Genomic DNA, 22,596 nt, shown 5'->3' on the forward strand with positions numbered 1-22,596 from the left:
TATATTCCCTAAGGTCTAGCCACATATCCCCCCCGACCTGAATTTAGGTCATATAAGATAAACCTGTAGCCTTCCAAAACATTCACCTCTTTCTTAAACCAGCTGGAATTCTGCCACTTGCAATCAAAAAGGTCCTGAATAACACAAGCATAAAGAATTAATTTCCATAAAAATACTCAGAAACTCTTTATAAACAACCTGCAAGCAAGGGCTGCTGTATCACTATGTAAAATATCATTGACATATACATAGTGGAAAAGGTTTGACCAAGGGACACTTTCTTTTTTCTTTCTTTTTTTTTTTTTTTGCGGTACGCAGACCTCTCACTGCTGTGGCCTCTCCCGTTGCGGAGCACAGGCTCCGGACGCGCAGGCTCAGCGGCCATGGCTCACGTGTACAGCCGCTCCGCGGCATGTGGGATCTTCCCGGACCAGGGCACGAACCCGTGTCCCCTGCATCGGCAGGCGGACTCTCAACCACTGCGCCACCAGGGAAGCCCAAGGGACACTTTCTTAAAGGTAGAGATTGGCAACAGATAACTTAGTTCATGTTGTCAAGTGATTCAGCTTCACCCACACTTATCGAGACCATCCCTCTTCTCTGACGCCAGAAATTTTAGGGCTAGGGGATCCTATGTGCTTTAAAACATGGCACCTCCCAAGTTTCCTGAGTACACAAAGAATCTGAAAGAGATGCATTTCTAAGTCAAATGGTACACAAGTTATGACTCCACAGTAAAGCAACTGATTTTTAAATAAATATACCAGAGTCTAAAGCCCAAATGTGTGCTTTTTCATTTAAAGCCATCAACCTAGGATCACACACTTGGTCTCTGAGGCTGCCATGTCTCAAAGCAGCATTGGAACTCCATTTGGGGGATGGGCTTCACAGCTTACCACCTATGCTCTAAATATTCTTCTTTTTTTTTAAACTTATTATTTATTTATTTATTTATTTATTTATTGGGAGATGGCCTTCACAGCTTACTACCTATGCTCTAAATATTTTTTTTTAACTTACTTATTTATTTATTTTTGGCTGTGTTGGGTCTTCGTTGCTGCACATGGGCTTTCTCTAGCTGCGGCAAGCAGGGGCTACTCTTTGTTGTGGTGTGCAGGCTTCTCATTGCAGTGGCTTCTCTTGTTGTAGAGCACGGGCTCTAGGGCGCGCGGCCTCCAGTAGTTGTGGCGCATGGCTTAATTGCTCCACGGCATGTGGGATCTTCCCGGACCAGGGCTCGAACCCGTGTCTCCTACCTTGGCAGGCGGATTCTTAACCACTGTGCCACCAGGGAAGCCCCTCTAAATATTCTTAATGGTACCAAATATTTATCATTGGAGGCAGGTCTAGACTTTTGGAATGAGCCAAAATATTTGGAGCCAAGATTATTGATTAAGGTGAGTAATCCAGCTTAGAAAACTACTTGGCATCAGAAATAACACTTGAATATAAATATGGAGATAGATTTTTTCATTCATTATTGACAAACTGCTTCTGACAAGTGAGTTTGCTCAGTTATATACTGTTATAATTTTATAATATAGTTTAACTGCAAAATAAAATTTTAAAATCTTACTTTTATGGTTTATCTAATCAGATTCATAAATGAGAAGGAAAAATCTCCTCCCCCTAAGCCCAAGATCTGACAACAAGGGATGTGCCACCAAAAGTGTTTGGATGTATTATGCAAACTTGTTTCAAAAAAAAGATTACTTTGAATTTTACAGAATCTTCCATTCCAACCTCAACAATACTGAGTTATCTGGACTATCATCAAGCCCAAGGGGGACATTTATTACTTTGGGGGATGAGAAGGGACAATTCTTCACTCTAAATTCTTCTTTCTAAATGTGATAATTTTCTCTTTGAAAAATATAGCAGTTAAAATATATTTTTTTCATTTTTTGCCTTTTAAAAAGTTTCCTTCCTCTATAAGTTATTCTTTTGCCTACCTTATGAGGCCACGGAGTCTACTGAGGACTCCCCTAATGGTCCAGGAGACAAAGATCCTGGAGGATTGTCTTCATACTTCCAAAATCTTCTTTTTTTAATATATTCTCTGTGTTATAGATCACAAGGGTTACAAAGCAATCTCTCACATTTCCCAGAAAATAAATACATCTGATTTGGAAATTCTTACATCAGCAAGATTGTATATTATTTGTACCAGTTATCTCTTAAACAAATAAATAAAACCCCAGAAAATCTTTTTAAAACATCATTTCAAACAATACAAATAGAAATGTGACATGCATGGCATGGCTGTCCGTTTTACTTGCACTGTTTTACTGTTTCATATTCTGAGCAAACAGAGAGGCTATTTTCCCCCAAGGGTTCAGGAGGGCATACGATTTCATTTCTACAGAAAATTGTTTCTCAAGATTTCAATCTTCTTCGCTGGAGATGACAAAACATAATATCAGAAACACTTAGGCTTTTTATCTACTATATTTTCAAAGAATAAATAAAAGCTCAGTATACATTTAATTCAGGTAGATTCAAACTTAGGAATAGATCATATACATATTGCAAAATAGCTTTATAATGTAAGAACATTTTAATTTTAAAATGTTTAAGAGAAGATCAATAGAAAAACTAAGCCCTTTAAAAATATTTTGCATTGTCACTCTTACTTTACTCAGGTAGCATTCTATTTTCTAAATCTTGAGGTTAATGAGACAAGAAATAAAAAATTAAATTGGATTTTTAGAAAAAGGGATTCAAATGGGCAGCATTCAGCTAAAGTTTCTTTTTCCTTTTTCTTTTTCTAATAGTGGTGAGCACTATTTTGGTTTTCAACCTCATTACACTTCTATTCATAGAGCATGGTATAAAAACTTTAAGCCTCAAATGTTTTAAATAAAACAAATCATGCATCGACGAAAAGAAGGCCATAATGGTTTTTTTTCTGTAGCTTGCCTAGTGCAGTTCGCAACTGGTCTCACAGCATTAGGTAAAGAATTCCCATTAGTATTAATATGCTCTTAAGTTCTAACTGTCCTATCATTTAAGCAATAATTTGAGGATCAATTCAATTTCATGGGAATTTCACTATCCCAGGCCAGCCCTGTGGCTTTGTGCGCAGAGAAATTTAGTTGTTGAGACACTGAAGTTTTCACAGTCTTTTGTGGAATAATTGAACACATACACACCCACCACACACATGTCATTAAACTAACATCTTGGATGAAACCAGTTATCAAATAAAGGTAGCTTCTGTGGTATGGATGCCCATCAGCTCCACACCTTTCTTCTCTTGGATCCTAGCTTGCCTGCAGACACCATAGTGAATAGGTCATCCAGGAAAATATCAGGGTTGGTCCCTGAAGAGATTTAAGAGACACTTAAGGAATACTTGAGTCCCTATTCCGTCCGGTTGCTGTCTTGGCTTAAGGCATTACCTCTAGAAGGTCTCTGATAAGACAACCATTTCTGATCTGGGAGAATTAACAGGAGCTCATTAGCAGGGTTCCCTACATGTAGTAAGAATATATGCTCATTGAATTGAAATAGCACCCATGAGATCACGTCCATGTAATCTGCCCAACCAGTAACAAGCGAAAGCATTACAGGACAGGGCGAGTCCTGAGTGCTGTGTGGGGGCCAGAGGAGAGAGCAGAAGATAAAAATCCCACCTGAAAATACAGAGTTCTTATGTAACTGAAAAAGGTTTAGAGAGAGGTTTCATTGTATACTGAACAAACTATATTCTTGACACAAAAATTATTTTTACCGGTCGTGGGAAAGTTCAGAGAAGTCACCACTATAAGCCTAGGCAGCATTTTATATCTCATTCACTGGAAGTAGAAGAGGCTGAGGAATAAGAACATTGCACCAAGACGGATAGGTTGTGAGACTTCTGAACTTTGACACTAATAAACCCACAAAAACTTCAGCAAGTCTCCTGGCTGATCTTGGAACTTCCTCCTGTTACATTCTTTATAGATAATCCTGCTCCAACCTTAGTTTAGCTTCCTAGGACAAACCCTGAACATGATCAGTTATAACAGCCATGCAACATGCATTAAGAAAATGAAATACAAGCTCTTCTACTATAAGATACATGCATTTCAAATGATACTTGCATTCTGCAAAATCACAGGATTTATAGGAAAAAAAAGTAGCAAACCACTCAAAACTTAAGCAACTTTATAATGAAAACACCAACACAGAGAATAATAAACCTAATAAAAATATTTTCAGTTTTTTAAAAAAAGTCGTTAACTTCCTAATTTAAAAGACTACTGCAAACACAGGAATTTTTATCTTTTTTTTTTTTTTTTTTTTTTTTTTGCGGTACGCGGGCCTCTCACTGTTGTGGCCTCTCCCGCTGCAGAGCACAGGCTCCAGACGCGCAGGCTCAGCAGCCATGACTCATGGGCCCAGCCGCTCCGTGGCATGGGGGATCCTCCCGGACCGGGGCACGAACCCGCGTCCCCTGCATCGGCAGGCGGACTCTCAACCACTGCGCCACCAGGGAGGCCCTAATTTTTACCTCTTTTAAAAAAAAGATGTATATTTCACCACAATAAAGAGAGAGAGAGAGAGAGAGAGAGAGAGAAGACAGCTTGATGGAAGGGATGAAATGAAAGATAGAGGCTACTGATTTGAGAAGACAAGAGCCAAATACCCAAAGATCAGAGAGAACTACATACTCAGCACTTCTAAGACAAAGCACTTGGCCACACTGTTCACAGGTTGGTCTTCTCTTTAACTTAGTTTGGCTGTAGGTTCTATATTCTGTGTTCTTCTAACTTCCTGCATTCAGCTGCTGTTGTTTGCTGATGCAAAACATTAATGATCTGAGGAAAATCATGTATGACCAACATGACTTCTGAGTTATACTGGCCTCATTCTCCTAATTACCAGTTGCATAAGAGCTAATTCCTGTTACAGAAACATACTACAGACTTCCCTGGAAAAGCTGTCATCCAAGTGTTGACATGGTATTTTCTGAGAACATAGAATACATCTGAGAATCCTATGCATTACTTCTTTAACCATCTAAAGGCAGAAGCCTGAACCAAATAACCTCCAAGCCCCATCTAGCTCTTCCATTTTAGGAATATTCAATTTTGGAGGCTCAAGAGCAATTTAATTTTTTTAATGATACATAAACGACAATAACAGTAGATGAAATAGATGTGGATGACAATAAATGTAGATACTAATTGGTAAGGAGACCATTGCCCAATACCTTACGTGGAAGAGGAATTTTTCATAGTGTAATGATTTTGAAATTACAACATAACAAGGGAGCTTAGTCAAACGAGAGGACAATTAATCAAGTCAGCCATCAGGGGTACCCATGCTTTCGGGAAACAAGTGTCCAAGGTCTATCAGGGTTTTAGATCCAGGAAGGATCACTCTGTTTATAGCCCTTTGAAGACACACTCGTGGAAATCAAAATTTCCACTCTTTGAGATTATTCAACTAATGCATGACCAACAGGCTATACTCTAATCTGTTGCTTTTCACCAAAAGGATTTATCCAGGCCTCTTTTCTTTTTTTTTTAAAGTCTTAATTTCAGAGTTTTATTGTATTGCACTAAAGGAACAGCAGGACGGTTATACAATGTTCTCTCTCATTCAGTTCTGAAAATCTAAAGTACTTGCAAACTCTTAAGAATATCTTTACCACCAGATTAGAACACTAAGTATAATAACCAATTTCTTAATAAGTAATGTCTCACAAATTAAAACACATTTCAAATAGCTTTAAATGCATTCTTCACAAGTAAGTCAGCATATATTTTTGTATCATGTTCACTTATGCTTAAGAATTAAAGCAAGTATATTACTCTGGTGGAAATATGGGAAATCTCTCACTCATGCAATATACAGGGATAATATTTCAAGTCAGAGGGAAAAAAATCCCACTCATTTTTTTAATGCATCCATATATAATCACCTACATGATAGATGAGGAAACCCATGAAGTTTCCACAGGTCAGATATATATTTTCAATTCATCAGAAGCACCTGATATCTACAGCTAATTTATAATTAAATGGCATTTCAATAAAACCAAAATGAGCCCTACAACTTCTATAAACAAAAGCTTCCAATGGACTAAGGACAGTCAATAATTAATGCAGTCATTCAAGGGATTATGGCTGTTCCTTAAGGAGTGCAAGTTCAAACCCGTCAACACCAGAGGTATCATTTTATATTAATTTATACATAATTCCATTTAAATTCTTTATCCGAGTATAACATATGAAAACAGTCTTTCCACAAGCAAAAAATGCAGAAACATTTAAAAAATAAGGAGTCATTTTTTAAAGTAACTGATCAAATTCCATAGGCTACTCTTGGAAACCGGATATTGCTGGATAGAATCCCTTTGTTTGGTGGCTTTTTCATGCACTTAACTGAACCAGTTCTTGTGAGTGTTGTTCTAAGAGCTCACCAAAACATAGATCATGCCATATAGGTAGTAAAAAAATGCTAGAAGATAAAAAGCTAATTTGCACCATCCTTCTTTCTGACAATATGCTAGAATATCTGCATTCATGATGGTTGTAGTGTCATAGAGTCCTGGTCCACTCATCACTGGTCTACTCATATACCTCCAAATATGATATGACAAGAGGGGCATATTAAGACCCAGTGTAAGCCACTCTGCTGCACAAAGAAACATGACACAGAAGAAAGCATGGATGAGGTACTCTGGAAGGACAAGATGATTCAGCGTATTACACTGGTCTATAGGATTCCTGTAATCAGTCTTCAGCTCATCAAATGCTATAATATGCCAAATGGCAAAGAAGATGAGTGCGGCAGTAAGCAGCAGCGCCAGCATGTAGCAGAAGGCCATGAACGTGAACACCATGGCCGGGGCAGACCTCTTTTCTTTAGGCTCTTCTTGAAGCTAAGCAGCTCACCCTTTTAATCTGCTTATTCAGCACAAAATATGAAACACAAAATAAAAGCAGTGGTTGACTTTCCATAACTGCCTTTTGTTTTAACTTGTTGGCCCCCTTTTGCCCTATTTGAATAGTAGTGTATCTCCTTCACATTCCAGTCTTAATGAGGTTATTTACCTTGCATACCCAATGAGATTATACCTTATATAAAAAATTCTCTTCTCTGAGATATATCTGAGAGGGCAGCCTATTTAACTATTAAAAGGAGTAACCTTTTAACTGAGAATGATTTTAAGGCTGGACACAATTTTCATGCTGAGCTTTCACTTACTTAACGATGTCACCACTGCATACAGAGGTGTTTACATTTACATATAGTAGTAGAGCAGCCTTAAAAATAGCCACTGGTTAACTTCGCACAATGGCTGGTAAAGAAAGCTCATTTGTTGCTATGTGTGTATTGCTCTTGCTCATGTGTGTTAATGAAATACATGTGAGCTAAAAATGCAAACTGGGAAGTAAAGAATATCATTTTTAATGCATTAGTATTGCTATCAATTGTATATGCTAACAAAATACATGGAGGGACAATCCATACAAACCCTTCAAATTTCCTTTTAGCCAATAATTGTTCTTTTCTTCCTCACCCAACTTTTTACCATAAGTGATAACATTAATTGCCTTAATTCTTTTCATATTGTCATTCCAGGTGGGGAACAATAGAATTGGCCAGAAGTCTATAAACACAAAGGGCATGAGGAAAAGCAAAGGGCTTGGGTAATCCACCATTTGGACAATAAGTTTGGCTTTACTTCATCGGTTGGGGGATGGGGATGGAGATGAGGGGGGAGGCAGTTGGTGGTTGGGGGTTAGGAAAAATAGGAAAAAAAATAGAGTTACTTATTTAGCTTATCTAGATCATTGCATTCAGGTAATAGTAAAAAGAATTTTCATAAATCTATTTTCCTCCAAAATCCACTTGACTTTTGCATTATGGCACATCTCACTCTCAGATCCTCATAAACATTATAACTTAATCTTCTTGATTAAATGTTGTACTGACCTAAAAAGGAACTGTTTATAGTAATGTCCAAGGCACTGGGAGAGCAGCTCTCTTAAGTCAAAACAATTGGGTCTCTATTCTTAGGAAAGGAATAATTGAAAGGAGAATCTCCCCTTGGACATAAACCACCTTGTCCATCTCCCCTGCAAAAGTCCCAGAAAAATCTAGTCTATTTACTAACGTTCTGGGGCTCATGGATTATTTCCAGAGAACTCAAATATTTATTGATAACCTACCAACTGCTGTGTACTGGGAGTACAGCAGGGAACAAAATTTTCAGAAATTTCTGGCAACATGGATTACTTTCTACAGGGGGAAAGGGTGCAATAAACAAAGATGCAAAATATACGCACGTTAGATGGTGATAATATTGTTATTGAATATTAGTGATAATAGAGAAGTTTTAGACGTTAAAGTTTCCTTTTTTCCTTTAACAGAGGAAAAAAGCAGGAAAGGGAATGGAGGGATATTTTAAGGAAGGTGTTGTCAGGTTAGGTAAGGCAAGTTGATATTTGAGTAAAGACCTGGGGATGGGGGACCCAGCTAAGCAAAAATGTTTAAGGTAGAGGGACAATTAAGAGAAAAGGCTCTGAGGCAGGAGTACAGCTGGCATGTTAGAGGAAGGCCAAGGAGGCCAGTGAGGGCAAAGAGAGATGGGATAATAAGAACAGGAACATCAAGCAGGGGGTGAGGGTGGATAGTGTAGGACTTTATAAGCCATTGCAGTGTCTTGGGCTTTTACTCTAAATAATAAGGAGAACTGTGAATCTAAACTATGGACTTAAATGTTTGTCAACAGATGAATGGAAAAAGAAGATGTGATACATACATAATGGAATATTATCCAAGCATAAAAAGGAAGAAATCCTGCCCTTTACAACAATATGAATGGACTCTGAGGGCATTGTGCTAAGTGAAATAAGCCAGAGAAAGACAAATACTGTATGATATCACTTGTATGTGGAGGCTTAAAAAGATGAACTCAGAGGAATAGAGAGTAGAGTGGTTGTTACCAGGGATTGGGGGGTGTGGGAGAAATGGGGAGATATTAGTCAAAGGTTACAAACTTCCAGTTATAAGATGAACAATTTGGGGGATCTAATACACAGCATGGTGGTTGTAGCTAATAATACTGTATCATATACTAGAACATTGCTAAGAGAGTAGATCTTAACTTTCTCACCACAAAGAGAAATGGTAACCATGTGATAGGATGGAGGGGTAGCCATTTTACAATTTATAATTATATAAAATCAACACATTGTACATCTTAAACTTACACAATGTTATGTGTCAATTATATCTCAATTAACCTGGAAAAAAACCCAACAACAACAAGAACAAAAAAAGATGAGAAACCAAGGGAAGGTTTTTGAGTACAGGAGTCATCAGACCCTATAAACAGGCTTACTTTGGCTGCTGCTGGGAATGGATTGTGAAGCAAGTGGATGAGTGCCTGTTACAATAACCCAGAGGAGAGATGAGAGGGCCTGGGGTCTGAAAGAAGAACAGACACAGAGCTCAGGTCTGAACAGCATGGAGTGAGATTAGAGACTGCTCACAGAGACAGCCAACATCTAGGTTACAAATGAATTTATTTTATAAATTCTAATTCATAAAATTTATGCACTGTGAAATCAATCCATCAGTGAGAACACAACTTAGTGGCCTCCAGTGTTAAAATTTGTTATAAAATACATTGTGTGTACATTCTTTAAAGTCACTACACATCTGCATTAGAAGTTGAGTCAAATGTTCGAGGAACGACAGAAGGGCCTGTGGAGTCTAGGGGATCTGTGGAGCACAGCATGAAAACTAGAACTCCCTAGGCTGCTAGGAAACATGCCATATCCTGTGAAAACTGATGGAGGTGGCCTCAGAACACTCTTGGGAGGCATCAGGAGAGGCGGAGGCTGTTGAAGTGACTGGAAGCAATAGGACATCCCAGTCCCTCATCACTTTTCTGGGAGGGCCTGAGTCTCACAGCCCTGAACTACTTCCTTACTTGCCTTCCCAAACATCTGGCGATAATGTTTGACAGCAACATGTGTTAGTAGAAGTTTGTGTAGAACGCATGTTCTTTGTGAACAGAACCATCACAACGCATGAATTACACATAAGAATCAAGAGTCATGAAAACTACATGCAAAAGCCATAAAGGACTAGGAGAAATGTTGATACCAACCCCAAATTCAATAGAAGGACATGCAAAGCACTGGGGATGCAGGTGCTGGATGAGCACAGGATGATCACAGAGGAAGGACAGGAGAGGAAGGAAGGGGAGAGGGGCCAGACAAGGCAGCTGACTAGTGTGAGGACCTCTGTGGGGCCAGTGCCTGTAACCAAAGGTTAAGTGGAGAAAGGCAGCTGGTCATCAATGCCTAGACCTCTAGGTAAAGCCCAAGGGCATGGGAGCTGTGGAAAGCAGCAGTCTGTACCCTTCCATCCCTGGCTTCAGATGAAGACCTAGATGCACAAAGAAATCCAAAATCAAGGTTTCTTCATTTCATTCAAAAATCTTAAATTTCAGAGAAGATAAGCATCTATATCAGGGGCACAGTGTCCTGCTAGAAACAATTCCAATTCAACAAACACGCATGGAGAACGTACTGTTTGCCAAGAACTGTTCTAAGTGGAGAGTTGAAGGTACATAAGAGACAACTAGTCCCTCAGTGAAAGTGCAATCCAGGAAGAAATCTACATCCTTTGTATAAACCAAACCAGCATTTGACATGTACTCAGAAAAACATTTCGATAGACAAGAAATATTAGATATGTTTCAGTACTTTCAGTCAAAATCTCATTGGAAAGACGAATTTTTTAAGGGCACAGAATCAAAGAACTTAGATGTTGGTTTTAGAACTTCTCTTAGTACCAAGAATAGAAAGGTAATTTACGTACTGAGCGACGTATACTCACCTTTTCTGCTGCCGTCACAAATCCAGTCACCTCTGTATGGTAGCACAGAAGAGACACAGCGAACAGTGGAAGCGGAAAGAATGCGCACTGCTCCTGATTAAGTGGAGGAGGAGCCAGCAAGCAGTATCGTATTGTTTAGCTTCTAAAATAATAGGAACATCTCCAATACTGTTTCACAAAATCTGGGCAACCCAAGGAGTGAGTGTCTTACCAAAGGGACTCTTCAAGATTTCCTTCAGAATATTACTATGGAACATTTTTACAGGATATTTTAATCACTTTAAAGTATATAAAGTAAAGAGAGTATTGCTGGTAAAAAGTCAACTTGAACAAATGGATAAGACTGGAGGTGGTGTGATACAGTGAAACATTTATGGATCAACCTAGGTTCAAATACTGCCTTTCCCACTTACCAGCTGTGTGACCTTACATGCGTGACTGAATTTCCTGGAACTTCAGTTTCCTTATCTAAAGAACGGAGATAAATAATTTTCCATTTCAAAGAATTCTTCTAAGGATCAAATGACACTGTGTATATGTCTTACAGCAGGTTGGGTATATATTAAGTATTTAGTCAACTATGGTTTCCCCAGTAGGAAACCAGCACATCAGGGGGGCCTCCAGGCACACTAGCCTACATAAATAGACATTTAAAATAACTACCCATAAAGTAAATATTTCTACAAAATCTTAAATGTATTCTAAATTTACCTATCTAATTTTCTAAATCATGAAATTCATTCTCATCTCTATCACAAACTGCCACAAATTCTCAGTTTGGGAAGCTTGAGTCAGATTTTGCTATGATTGCTATCATGTGACAATTCCAGAGCAATCTGCACTAAGATACATTACTGCATACTGTACTGTGATTATTTCTAAATGTTTATCAGAACGCAGATTTAGGAAATTATTTAACCATCCATAGGAAGCAGTCTCGACAACTTGTGAGATTTCCAAAGAAATATATTAAGGGAAGATCAAAGATTATGGTGCGATATTGCATAAAACGAAGCAACTGCTTATTAGAAGACAAAAACCTTTGACTCACTCCTCTTAATTAAAGGAATTAATGAGCTATGTATGCCTATGTGCAAAGAAAGGAAGGTGGAGAAAGTATGTAAATGCACAGGGGCTTTCATAAAAATCTACAGGCTGAGAGTACTTTATTTAAGCTGCTGGAAGAAAAAAATTATCTGAGTTTCTCAGATTCCTCCCTAATGTTTAAGTCCATATTTTTCAGAAAGCATTCGTTTCTATTCTTTATTCCAAAGTAACAGAGGTCTCTATATTTTTATTTTTTCATTTTTCATGCATTCATTTATGGCTGCATTGGGTCTTCGTTGCTGCGCACAGGCTTTTTCTAGTTGCGGAGAGCAGGGGCTACTCTTCGTTGTGGTGCACGGGCTTCTCATTGCAGTGGCTTCTCTTGCTGTGGAGCACAGGCTCTAGGTGCGCGAGCTTCAGTAGTTGTGGCTCGCAGGCTCTCAAGCGTAGGCTCAGTAGTTGTGGCGCATGGGCTTAGTTGTTCGGCGGCATGTGGGATCTTCCTGGACCAGGGCTTGAACCTGTGTCCCCTGCATCGGCAGGCAGATTCTTAACGACTGCACCACCAGGGGAGTCCCTCTATATTTTTACTGCCCGGATAAACTCATTTTTTTCTCAGCCTTTTGAAGTTGAACTCTTTCCCAAGACTTTGCATATACGAAAGTGTTCCGAATTTGGAAATAACTGAACTATTAATTTGAACTTAGAAATCTTTCTGTAACACAGTGATTTGTTGTAGCTCATCATTCTAGATTTTTAATTTTGTCCTTTAAAAATTAGACTTGCTAAAAAGTAATGCACATTCTTGATGTTCAAAGTACAGGGGGAAAAGGTGAAAAAACAAAGTAACACGTATACTACAACCCAACTATAATTAGTTAAAATTTCTTATATTTTTATAACATTTGTTATATTATTATATTTTTATAAACTCTTCTCTCTCATATATCTATATATTTGTAGCTAGATCTATATTTATATATTTATATAGATATAAATATATTTATATAGATATAGATTTATCTCCACATCCTTGTATATGAGACCAGACTATATATACCATGTAACCTCATATCCACTTTTCTCTTAATATTAAATCTTCAGCATTTTCTCACATTATTAAAAATACTTCAAAAATATTTAAATGCATTATTTAAATACTCACCCACTTCTGAGCATTTTGATCATCTATTTTTTTCACTATCATAAATAATTCTGATGAACTTCATTTTACAATGCATCAGGTTTAGACCTATGAGGCAAATGTACAAACTCAAACCTAAGGTATATTCTGAAGGAGAAATGGAAGAGGAGATACTAGGGGAAGGAGGGAGACCAGGCATTCAAGCGTTCAGCCTGCGTTTGCCTGAGTGTAAGGGGAAAAAACTCATTACCACTTGACAGCTGCTTCACGGTTTATAAAAGTTAAGGGTTCAAACCTTTTCCCAGTGACCAGATGCCCATGGCTTCAGGTGCTATGGAACGGTCAGTAATTGACTCACGATTTTGATGACAGTTCATGTGAGAGAAGCTACAGGAGGCAAGTGGGACCCCACACAGAGCACCCTGCTCAGACACAGTTTGGTTTAAGAATACAACTGTGTACCTATCAATTTATAAAGCATGTAAGCTAAAAGGACTAAAGACTAAAAGGGAACCTAAGGAAGAGAAAGCAGTTAATGCATTACAATGATAGAATGCAGTGAAATAGCTTCTAAAATTTTTATCATTGTGCTTTAGATTTCTTATATTAAAAACCAAGAGAGAAATAGATAAGTATTGGTGAAAAAAACTAATTTTATGACATCATTGCATGAGCAGAAGTTCCTGGGTTATGGGGAGGGAACAAGTAGGGGGTTGGGGGGAGGGTGGTGAGACTTTTAACATTTATAACATCAAAATCCAGTAAGATACTTTGGGATTCCTTACAATACCCCTACCTTATTTTCAAAATGCAATCTCACTAATCTCACTAACACTGTCGAGTTTTAAGCAATTCTCCTGTCTAAAAGTGATCACTGATAAAGCTAACAGCAATCTAAAAACACTCAAGACCAACTAGGCCTGTGAGCCACAACTACTGAGCCTGCATGCCTGGAGCCTGTGCTCCGCAACAAGAGAGGTCGTGACAGTGAGAGGCCCGCGCACTGCGATGAAGAGTGGATCCCGCTCGCCACAGCTAGAGAAAGCCCTCACACAGAAACGAAGACCCAACACAGCCAAAAATAAATTAATTAATTAATAAACTCCTACCCCCAACATCTTCTTAAAAAAAAAAAAAAAGAAAACACTCAAGACCCACACACTATAGTTCCTCTTTTATACTAATTTTGCCACTGCTGTAGCCATTGCTGCTTTGTACCTGGCATATAGCTTCTGGCCATGGGGATAATTTGATAGGTTCTTTAATGCCCAAAGAAAAGGTACTTGAGATTCAATTGTGGTTTTTTTTAACATCATTAATTTAAATATTACAGTAATGTTAACTGGTATCTTTGATAGTTAGCTATTCTCCTAGAAGAAAGCTACGAGTTCCTGCTCTACTGACTCATGGTCCCCTTTGAAAATTAGATGAGAGCTATGTATTCTCTGCATAGAAAAATGTGCATGCACACATATAAAATTCTGCAGAAAATTTCCAGAGGTCCTTGGACTCCCTGAATTCCTGTTAACCTCTATGCCAGAAAGAGAAGAATTTACAGAGAAATAGTAAACAGGCTGAGAGGTGTAAAGGGAGATAAAGGAAGGATGGGAAGTAGACAAGGAAGTTTCCCATTGTAGGCCAGACTTGGCCTAGACTTTCCCTATTTACTTTTCACAGCAGCTCTCTGTACTACATATCATTTTCTATGGTCAAGGAAACCAAGGTTCAGAGAGGTTACCTAACTTCCCCACAAGGTCATACTGCTGGAAAGTGGCAGAGTCAAAATGCAAGCCTGGTCTCCTGACTTTTTAAGTCCCATGTACATTTCACTTAGGACTTACTAAGTCAAATTACTGCTTTTTCATCCTGGACTTCCTAATATAGAACTGACCTATTAGAATAACCACCTAGTAGACTATAAACTCCCTGAGAGTAGAGTCCATGTCTCACTCATTTTATATCTCCAGTGCCTGACACACAGAAGGCACTCGTCAAAGGAGAAATGAATATATAAATTAACACCCTGGGGCAACAATCCCTTAGACAGTGGGAGAAGCTACATGCAGCTGTGTATGATCACAAAGATCCTTATCATCACTAAATATTCCTTTAGATGACCACTGGGCACAGACTTCAATACGTTTTAAACTCCAAATGGTAAAACTCTTGTACAGAACCAGCATTTAGTCCTTTGGAAAAATAACCTATTTATAAAACACAAAGTAGCTTTACAACAAACCTGTCTAATGTTATCATGTCAACAACATCTTCTGATAGTGAACTATTGCATCTTATGAAAACCAAACTCATGTTGAAAATAAGTGCATAAATTAGGACTGTTTTCAAAAGACACTTAACTTTACAAATGTTATAAGAACTTAAATGTATTTTTGTTGTTTTTGCAATAATTGCTCTGAAGATGAAAACTAAAGCACCATTTCAATGTAGTAAAGGTAATTGCTGCATTTACTCCTCATGTCATGTTGATGTATGACCATGTATCAAAGGTCATCCTTCTGTACTCATACATTATCAAATCTGAAAGCACACTATCTGATTCTGACCAACCTTTAAACTGCCCACAATGTGTGTGAAAAATAGATGAAGTTCTACCTTGGGTTTAAAAAAAAAAATTGACCCATGTTTCCGAAGCAGAAGGGTCAAGAAGCCAGTGGCAAGGTTAGATATCAGCACCATGAACCTCGCAGTGTCTTAACTTATCAGTGAGGTCTAGTACAACGATCACAAGCTAAAATTGCTGTACTAATGAAGACAAAGGTCTAAAAACTTACCACAGGCCCTCTGACAGAGGGCAGTATCTTGTGGACAATTATGCAGAGATAAGGACATAAATCACCCTTTAGAGACAATAAAACCTATAATGCACAAATGGAATTGTTTACATGTCTATTGGAGACACTGTTAAAAACAGAAGTGTTGACTGCCATACCTTGTTACTCATCTGCAACACAGTAGCCCTGAATCCCACTTCTTCATTAGAAGGCAAGTCATCTGCTTCCCTTCTCCTCTTCCTGCTCCAAACACACAACACTACTGTCCAATTTAGTAGTCCTGTGCCATCCTGACCTAAAAGGAGTGCTGAACATTCATGCTTGCTTCAAACTATTGCTTACAATTGTGTGCTGGGAGGAGAAACTGGTCTTATCAGAATCTCCTAAAACCTGAACAGCTGCTGCTCTTGCCTTTGCTGGTTGGGGGAGGGGAGGAGGTGTGGCAGGGTGGGGCATCAGGCAGCAGGGAAGGAAGAATCCCCACTCTTCCGTAAGGATTGTGGCTGTCTTTAAATAAATAAAACGCCATTTAATTCCATCAAGCCCAACTACAGGAGACGGCCTTATTGAAGAGAAGAAAGATCATACAAACATACAAAAAGAATCCAGGTCTTCAAAAACCAAAAGAAAAAAAAATCTGAAAAGAATACACAACGTCCACCTAAAACATGTTTCAAGCATATCAATTTTATTTCAGCCAATTCTCAGGTTATTTTATAAAATCCACAACATTCTATACTGAAAACTCATGTATTCTTTGGCTGTATGAACACTCATAATTGAGAATACAAATTCACTCCAAAATTTGACTCCTTCTTGTTCCTAGGAAAAGGTTTTTTTTTAAGCATACCACTATAATTTAATAAAATATGTCAACTCTTGGCAGGTAGGCCAAGCCTTTAGAATTCTTGCTATAGACAATAAGGCACAAGTAGCCTTTCTCATTTTCAGAAAAAAATAACATAGCTGACTATAATTCATAAAATATACCACACTAATGCAAGTTTTAATTATACTTGCCATGTACTGCAAACTTTGCCTTTAATGATTTTTTTGAGGAAAGTACTCAATTTTTAGGTCTGAATTCCTATACCTTATATATTGAAAGAGGAAATATTCTTAAATTATATATATATGTATATATAGAGAGTGCATGTGTGTGTGTGCGTGTGTGTGTCCAAGCTCCACCAATGTCCAAAAAGCAGAAACTTAATCCAGAAAATTCCTAACTTAATGTCAGTTGCAACATTAAATAGTCAGAAATGAGATAATGAATAAAAATAAACATAAAAACAAGGTATTTTTAAAAACCCCATTCCACAGGTAAGTAAAATATGGGATCAGGGGTGGGGGGAGTATAGGAATCTTCAAGAATGGGAGTTTGCTAAAGAACACAAATTATACATACAATTTAGAAATCATACCCAAATAATGGACTCACATGAGTCAAGGAAGAGCTCTGACACTGTGGTCCCCCCCAGCACACCAGTTCTTAGGCCTTCTCCAGGTCTGTTCATTCAGTTATTGAGCATCTATATCAGGCATTAAGAATTCAAAACAAATGAATCCTTCCCACCCTCAGTGTGCTCCCAGTTTCCATTTTCTTATATCTTGAGCCAGTCCTTCTCACTTTCTAGCCCCAATTACTGTATTTGTAGGAGTTTCAGATGGAAGTAGCACACCAACCTCTAGTGCTGATCAACTCAGGTCTATCTCTTATAGAAATCCACTCTCTAAACATGCCAGGTTTTAGTTTTGTTTTAATTTGTGCTGTTTTGTTGGAAGAGAAAAAAAGTGAGAAAATAAAAACTGAGAAACATGGCCTTTCTTCAGTGTTTACAACCAAATGATTGTAAATTACAATCAAATGAGGGAGGCAAACATCAGGAGACTACAAGTTACACCTGGTATATAAAGTACAATGGGAACAAAAGGCAAGTGACTGCTTAGGAAGGCTGAGGAAATCACTCAGATTACAGACAGAGTTAGTTCTTAAAGAAATGAGAGTTGATAAGAGTAGCGTCATGCAAGATCAGTGCAGGGCACCTCTCAGGGGTATGAAAGACTCATCTGTGGTCAGAGTGCGAGGGAAAATAGTGGGAGACGAGGCCGGAAAAGTGAGTTAGATTCTGAAGGCATGCTTACAAGCCACCTAAGGAGTTGGCCATACACAAAGGAGCCTTACAATAATTTTTAAAGTCTGTGTTTTAGAAAACCCCAACAGCAATGTGGACAATGTATTAAAAAAAAAAAAAAGACAAAAGTGTCCATTGGAATTTTCCTAAATTGTGAGAAACAAGCTTTCTGGCCCTTTCCCTTCTCAATAATTCAAATAATTTGAGATTTGCAAAATTCTTCACACTATAAAATCTGCATTAAGACTGCAGTGGCACTTCCCATTGTGCGTGTGTGTACATGCACACATACTACCATGCAACAGATAATTTATTATCTCTTCTATACGCCAGGCACTAGGAATATAATAAGCAAAACCAGACGTGTCCTTGCCTTCAAGGAGTTCATAGTCTGGTGCAAAAGATAATATTATGAAAGAATTTCAAGGGGAGAGTGTGTGTGAGTGGAAAGTCTGACAAGTGTTAGGCTAAGAGAAGATTGCCCTGAAGAAGTAACAACTGAGTTATCACAAAAATGAGAAACCCAGGAGCCTGGGTCTATTTCTTTCAGCTACCAAAGAAAAAGAAGTAGGAGGGCTCATAGGTAGTAGTGAAAAGGACAGGACTTCAAGATCCCAGGTTCCAGTTCCATTTAAAATATCCATAAACTAAGTGATCCTGGGAAATTAGTTTAATCCCTGCTTGACAGGATTGCATCCTCTCACATAGCTCATAGTCTCACACGGATGGTAAGGGAACGTATATGAAAGTACCCAGAGCACAGTGCCTGACCAAGAATAGGTATTCAAAAAAATGTTCATTTAATTCCCCACTTTCTTTATCCTTCAAAATCAGACTAAGATAGAAATATTTATTTCCACAAAAATAAATGATTTTTCCCAGTTTTCCTAAATCAAGTGCCAGGGATCTGGTAAAAGTCTTTAGCAGTTGAAGATTTGGCCTATTCTCATACAATCCTGGAATAAGAACTTAAAAAACTAATTTATGAGGGAGATTTTTGAGAACTCTTTTTAATCTTCTCAGAGTGCTTCCAGATTCTATCAGTTGTGCTGCCAAAGAAAAAAGGAAGGCATAACTATCTTTTTAAAAAGAGAAAAATGCATAAAGCAGAAACTCTAGGTTTTAAAAAACATCAAATAATACAGAACTATATAAGTGGATAGTATCTTCTTCTCCTAAAACTACATGAGTAGTATAAATTAAACTACATATAACAGGACCTTTGAAGGAGAAAGAATGGGAAATTAAATGGAATCTAAGTTTCATACAAAGGCAAACTGATAAAGGTAACTGGAGGGATATCTACTATCCAATAAATGCAACAATTTTTTAAAGGAATTTTTAAATAGTATTAAAGTAGAAAATGTAGATTAGTTTCTGAGGAGGAAAGAAATTAGACAAATAGTTTATGGATTGATACAATTTAATAAGGTTTAATTCTGTACTCATTTCAATTTTTATTATGATTATATTCTCATAAATGTACTTTTCTATATTTATATGTTTATCTTTCCAAACTCAGAGCCTGAATCTGTGGACATTAATCAAACACTTTAAAGGAGGTCCCCAGCAAACTTGTTAACCAGTCTCATTGGCTTCCATCTTTTTTTATGCATAATAAAGTCAACTGACCAAGTGACCATGAACAGAGACTGACTGGGGCTCCTGTTTTTTTTTTTTTTTTTTTTTTGCGGTACGCGGGCCTCTCACTTTTGTGCCCTCTCCCGTTGCGGAGCACAGGCTCCGGACGCGCAGGCTCAGCGGCCATGGCTCACGGGCCCAGCCGCTCTGCGCTATGTGGGATCCTCCCGGACCTGGGCACGAACCCATGTCCCCTGCATCGGCAGGCGGACTCTCAACCACTGAGCCACCAGGGAAGCCCGGGGCTCCTGTTTTTTAGCAGCTGTTCCTCTTCAGCTGACCATGTTGTTGTGTGATTATCTCAACTGGTTTTAATCAAGACAGAAACTGAAGCTCTATCACTGAACTGTTATAAAAATAAGACACTAGTTTCTTGTATTAAAATTGTTTGCAGTTACAGCAACAACACAAAATCTGTTTGTTTTATGTCCACATTTTACTTATTAACTTGGTAGAGTTAATATGTTTAGGTCTTTAATAACTTTGAAACAAGTCAAATTACAAATTTTAAGATTTAGCAGATCATTGATTCACAACTATCTCTATCTTGGTCTATCTTTACATAAGTACTTTTATTATTTTTAATAGCTCTTTGGGAGTTCATAAACTATATCTAAATCCCTTCTATAATTTTTACAATGAACTGAAGTTATACTAGATGACTTACCACATTATTTTTCTTTCAATTTTCTAAAGCAGCTCTGTTCTCCATAATTGTTTCAAAATAGCTACCATAATTCCATAAATTATCCTCATTCTTCGACCCTTCCGCTAACTGATCTGCACACAAGCCAACAGGTAATACTGTAGAGTAATACTGTAAAGTGGCATAAGAAAAAAAATAAGGAAAAAGTTTTAAGATAGTTAAGTAGTTACTGTCAGCTGGAAATAGAAGTAAACATGTTATATATTTTAAATAATCTTAATCTCTAACACCAATATTGATTGTATATAAATGGTGTGTAAAATGTATAAAAATGGTGGTTTAATATAAAGCATCCTACATTAAGAGCTGACATCTGAGTTCTGACTTGGCTCAGGTGCTAGCTCTCCCTATGACTTTGTGTAAGTCATTTAGTATTTCCAACACTTAGCATACAATATTTAATGAAAAAATCATTATATAATTAGAATCTTCCCCCCACCTCATGAAACGGTAGCTCTTCTGATTCAATTATGTTCACCAAACAATAGTGATTGTGTCTAATGCATACAATGAGAAAGACCAATTATAAGAATAAAGGGCAAAAGCTTAATAACAATAATTAGCAAAATTTCTAAACCTGGGTTCTAACTGGAACTATTTCAATTGAATTCAACAACTACTTACTGAGTGTCCCCATACCTATGTGAGTGGAAAGATACCCCAGGCAGAGAAAGAGTACCAGGAGACTGGGGGATTAGAGAAAGAAACACTGCATATGCAAACCACAGAAAACGGTATAGCTACATTAAAAGTGTGGGGGAACAAGGGGAGAGGAACAGTGGCAGTAGCTGTGGTGAGAAATGCCAGAGTTAACTAGGAGCAAAGTTACACAGGCTTTGTGGGCCATATGGGTAAGTCTGGACTCCATTCCAAGAACGATTAGAAATAATTATAGGGTTTAAGCAATTGTATGACATGATTTGTTTTCCAATTGTGAAAACTCTTTCAGGCTACAGTGCACAGAATAGATAGCTGTGGGCAAGACTGGAGACGAGAAAACCAGTTAAGTGACAGTTTTGAGATGAAGGAGGCTTGAATTAGAAGGCAGTACAACAGTAATAAGAAGTAAGACTTCTGAAGTCATTTGCCTGCATTCAAACCCCAGATTTTCCACTTACCAAGCTGCTTACTCCCTATACCTGTTTTCTCATCTATAATCCAGAGGAAAAAATCCTCACAGGATTCTTGCCAAAGAACCAATAAAATAATACTCATACAACAGTTGGCAGGTTGACTGGCACATAGTTAGAATGCAAATGTTTACTATAATTAAGTAATGTTAATGGGATAGAGAAATGAGAATATAACTGAAAGATGTTTAGGATACAGGAATTGACAGTTAAGGTACAGGAAAAAGGGTAAAGGAATGAGTGAACAGATTCTAGTTTCTGGCTTGAGTAGTGGCACTATTTGATGAGATGAGAAACAGAAAGTCTGAAGTGTTCATTTTTTAATAAATTGATTGAGAAAGACATTCCAACAGGCATGTGAATATATCGCTCTAAAGTGAAGGAAACAGATCAAGGGTGAAGATCTGAGAATGGGAGAGACAGATGGTAATTAAATCCACTGGGGCTGACCAGAACCTCTAGAGAGAGAATACATAGAGTGAAGAAATGCTGACAAGGTATAAAGTATGAAACACCAACATTTAAAGGATGGGCAGGGGAAGAGAAACCTGCAAAGGACACTGAGAGAAAGGGGCCAGAGGAATAAGAACAATAGTGTGAGAAGTCAAAAGCCAAAAGAAAAAAAGTGTTTCAAACTAAAGGAAGTACTCAACAGCGTCAATACTGCCAAGCAGTGGAATAAGTTAAGGACTGAGAGTTTTCACTGGATTTAGCAACAAAGTTATTTATTCACATAATAAATGTGTCAAACATTGTGCTAGGCCCTGGAGAAACAGAGGTAAATAAGACAAGAGTCCTGCACACACAGACTCTAAGTCTTGAAGAGACACAGTAAACTAGTAAACAGATAAAATACTTACACATTATGATAATAAAGTAACATGACAGAGTAAAAGGCAGAGGCCAGCTTTAGATGCGGAGCTTGGGAGGGCATCTCTCTGAAGAAAGAACATTTAAGCTGAGACCTAAGATGGGAAAGGGTTTAGCTTGGTCAGAGAACTGAAAGAGGCCCTGAGACTGCAGCATAATGGTGGAAGAGCCAAGGAGAGAGAAGCCAGGTCATGACTGTAGATTATGCTGAGGGTATAGTGGGAAAAATTTAGATGATGACCTGTTGAGCATTAGTAAGTAGGGAAGTTAAGATCACTCT

At 38.0% G+C, this 22,596-nt stretch overlaps 1 protein-coding gene across 1 annotated transcript; it reads right to left on the bottom strand.

The window, feature by feature from the left end:
- Positions 1–6,340: 6,340 nt before the first annotated feature.
- On the bottom strand, positions 6,341–6,837 carry LOC309809505 (protein cornichon homolog 1-like). The gene has a single exon (XM_082630625.1). The coding sequence runs from the start codon at positions 6,833–6,835 to the stop codon at positions 6,401–6,403; it is 435 nt and encodes a 144-aa protein (XP_082486751.1). The 5' UTR covers positions 6,836–6,837; the 3' UTR covers positions 6,341–6,400.
- Between the last annotated feature and the right edge of the window lie 15,759 nt (positions 6,838–22,596).

The sequence above is a fragment of the Mesoplodon mirus genome (genome assembly GCF_964341445.2).
Source record: "Mesoplodon mirus genome assembly, chromosome: 8".
Taxonomy (NCBI): Eukaryota; Metazoa; Chordata; class Mammalia; order Artiodactyla; family Ziphiidae; genus Mesoplodon; species Mesoplodon mirus.

What these genes read in the sequence shown, in the direction of transcription:
- LOC309809505 (XM_082630625.1), bottom strand. Translation starts at nt 6,835, where the DNA reads ATGGTGTTCACGTTCATGGCCTTCTGCTACATGCTGGCGCTGCTGCTT.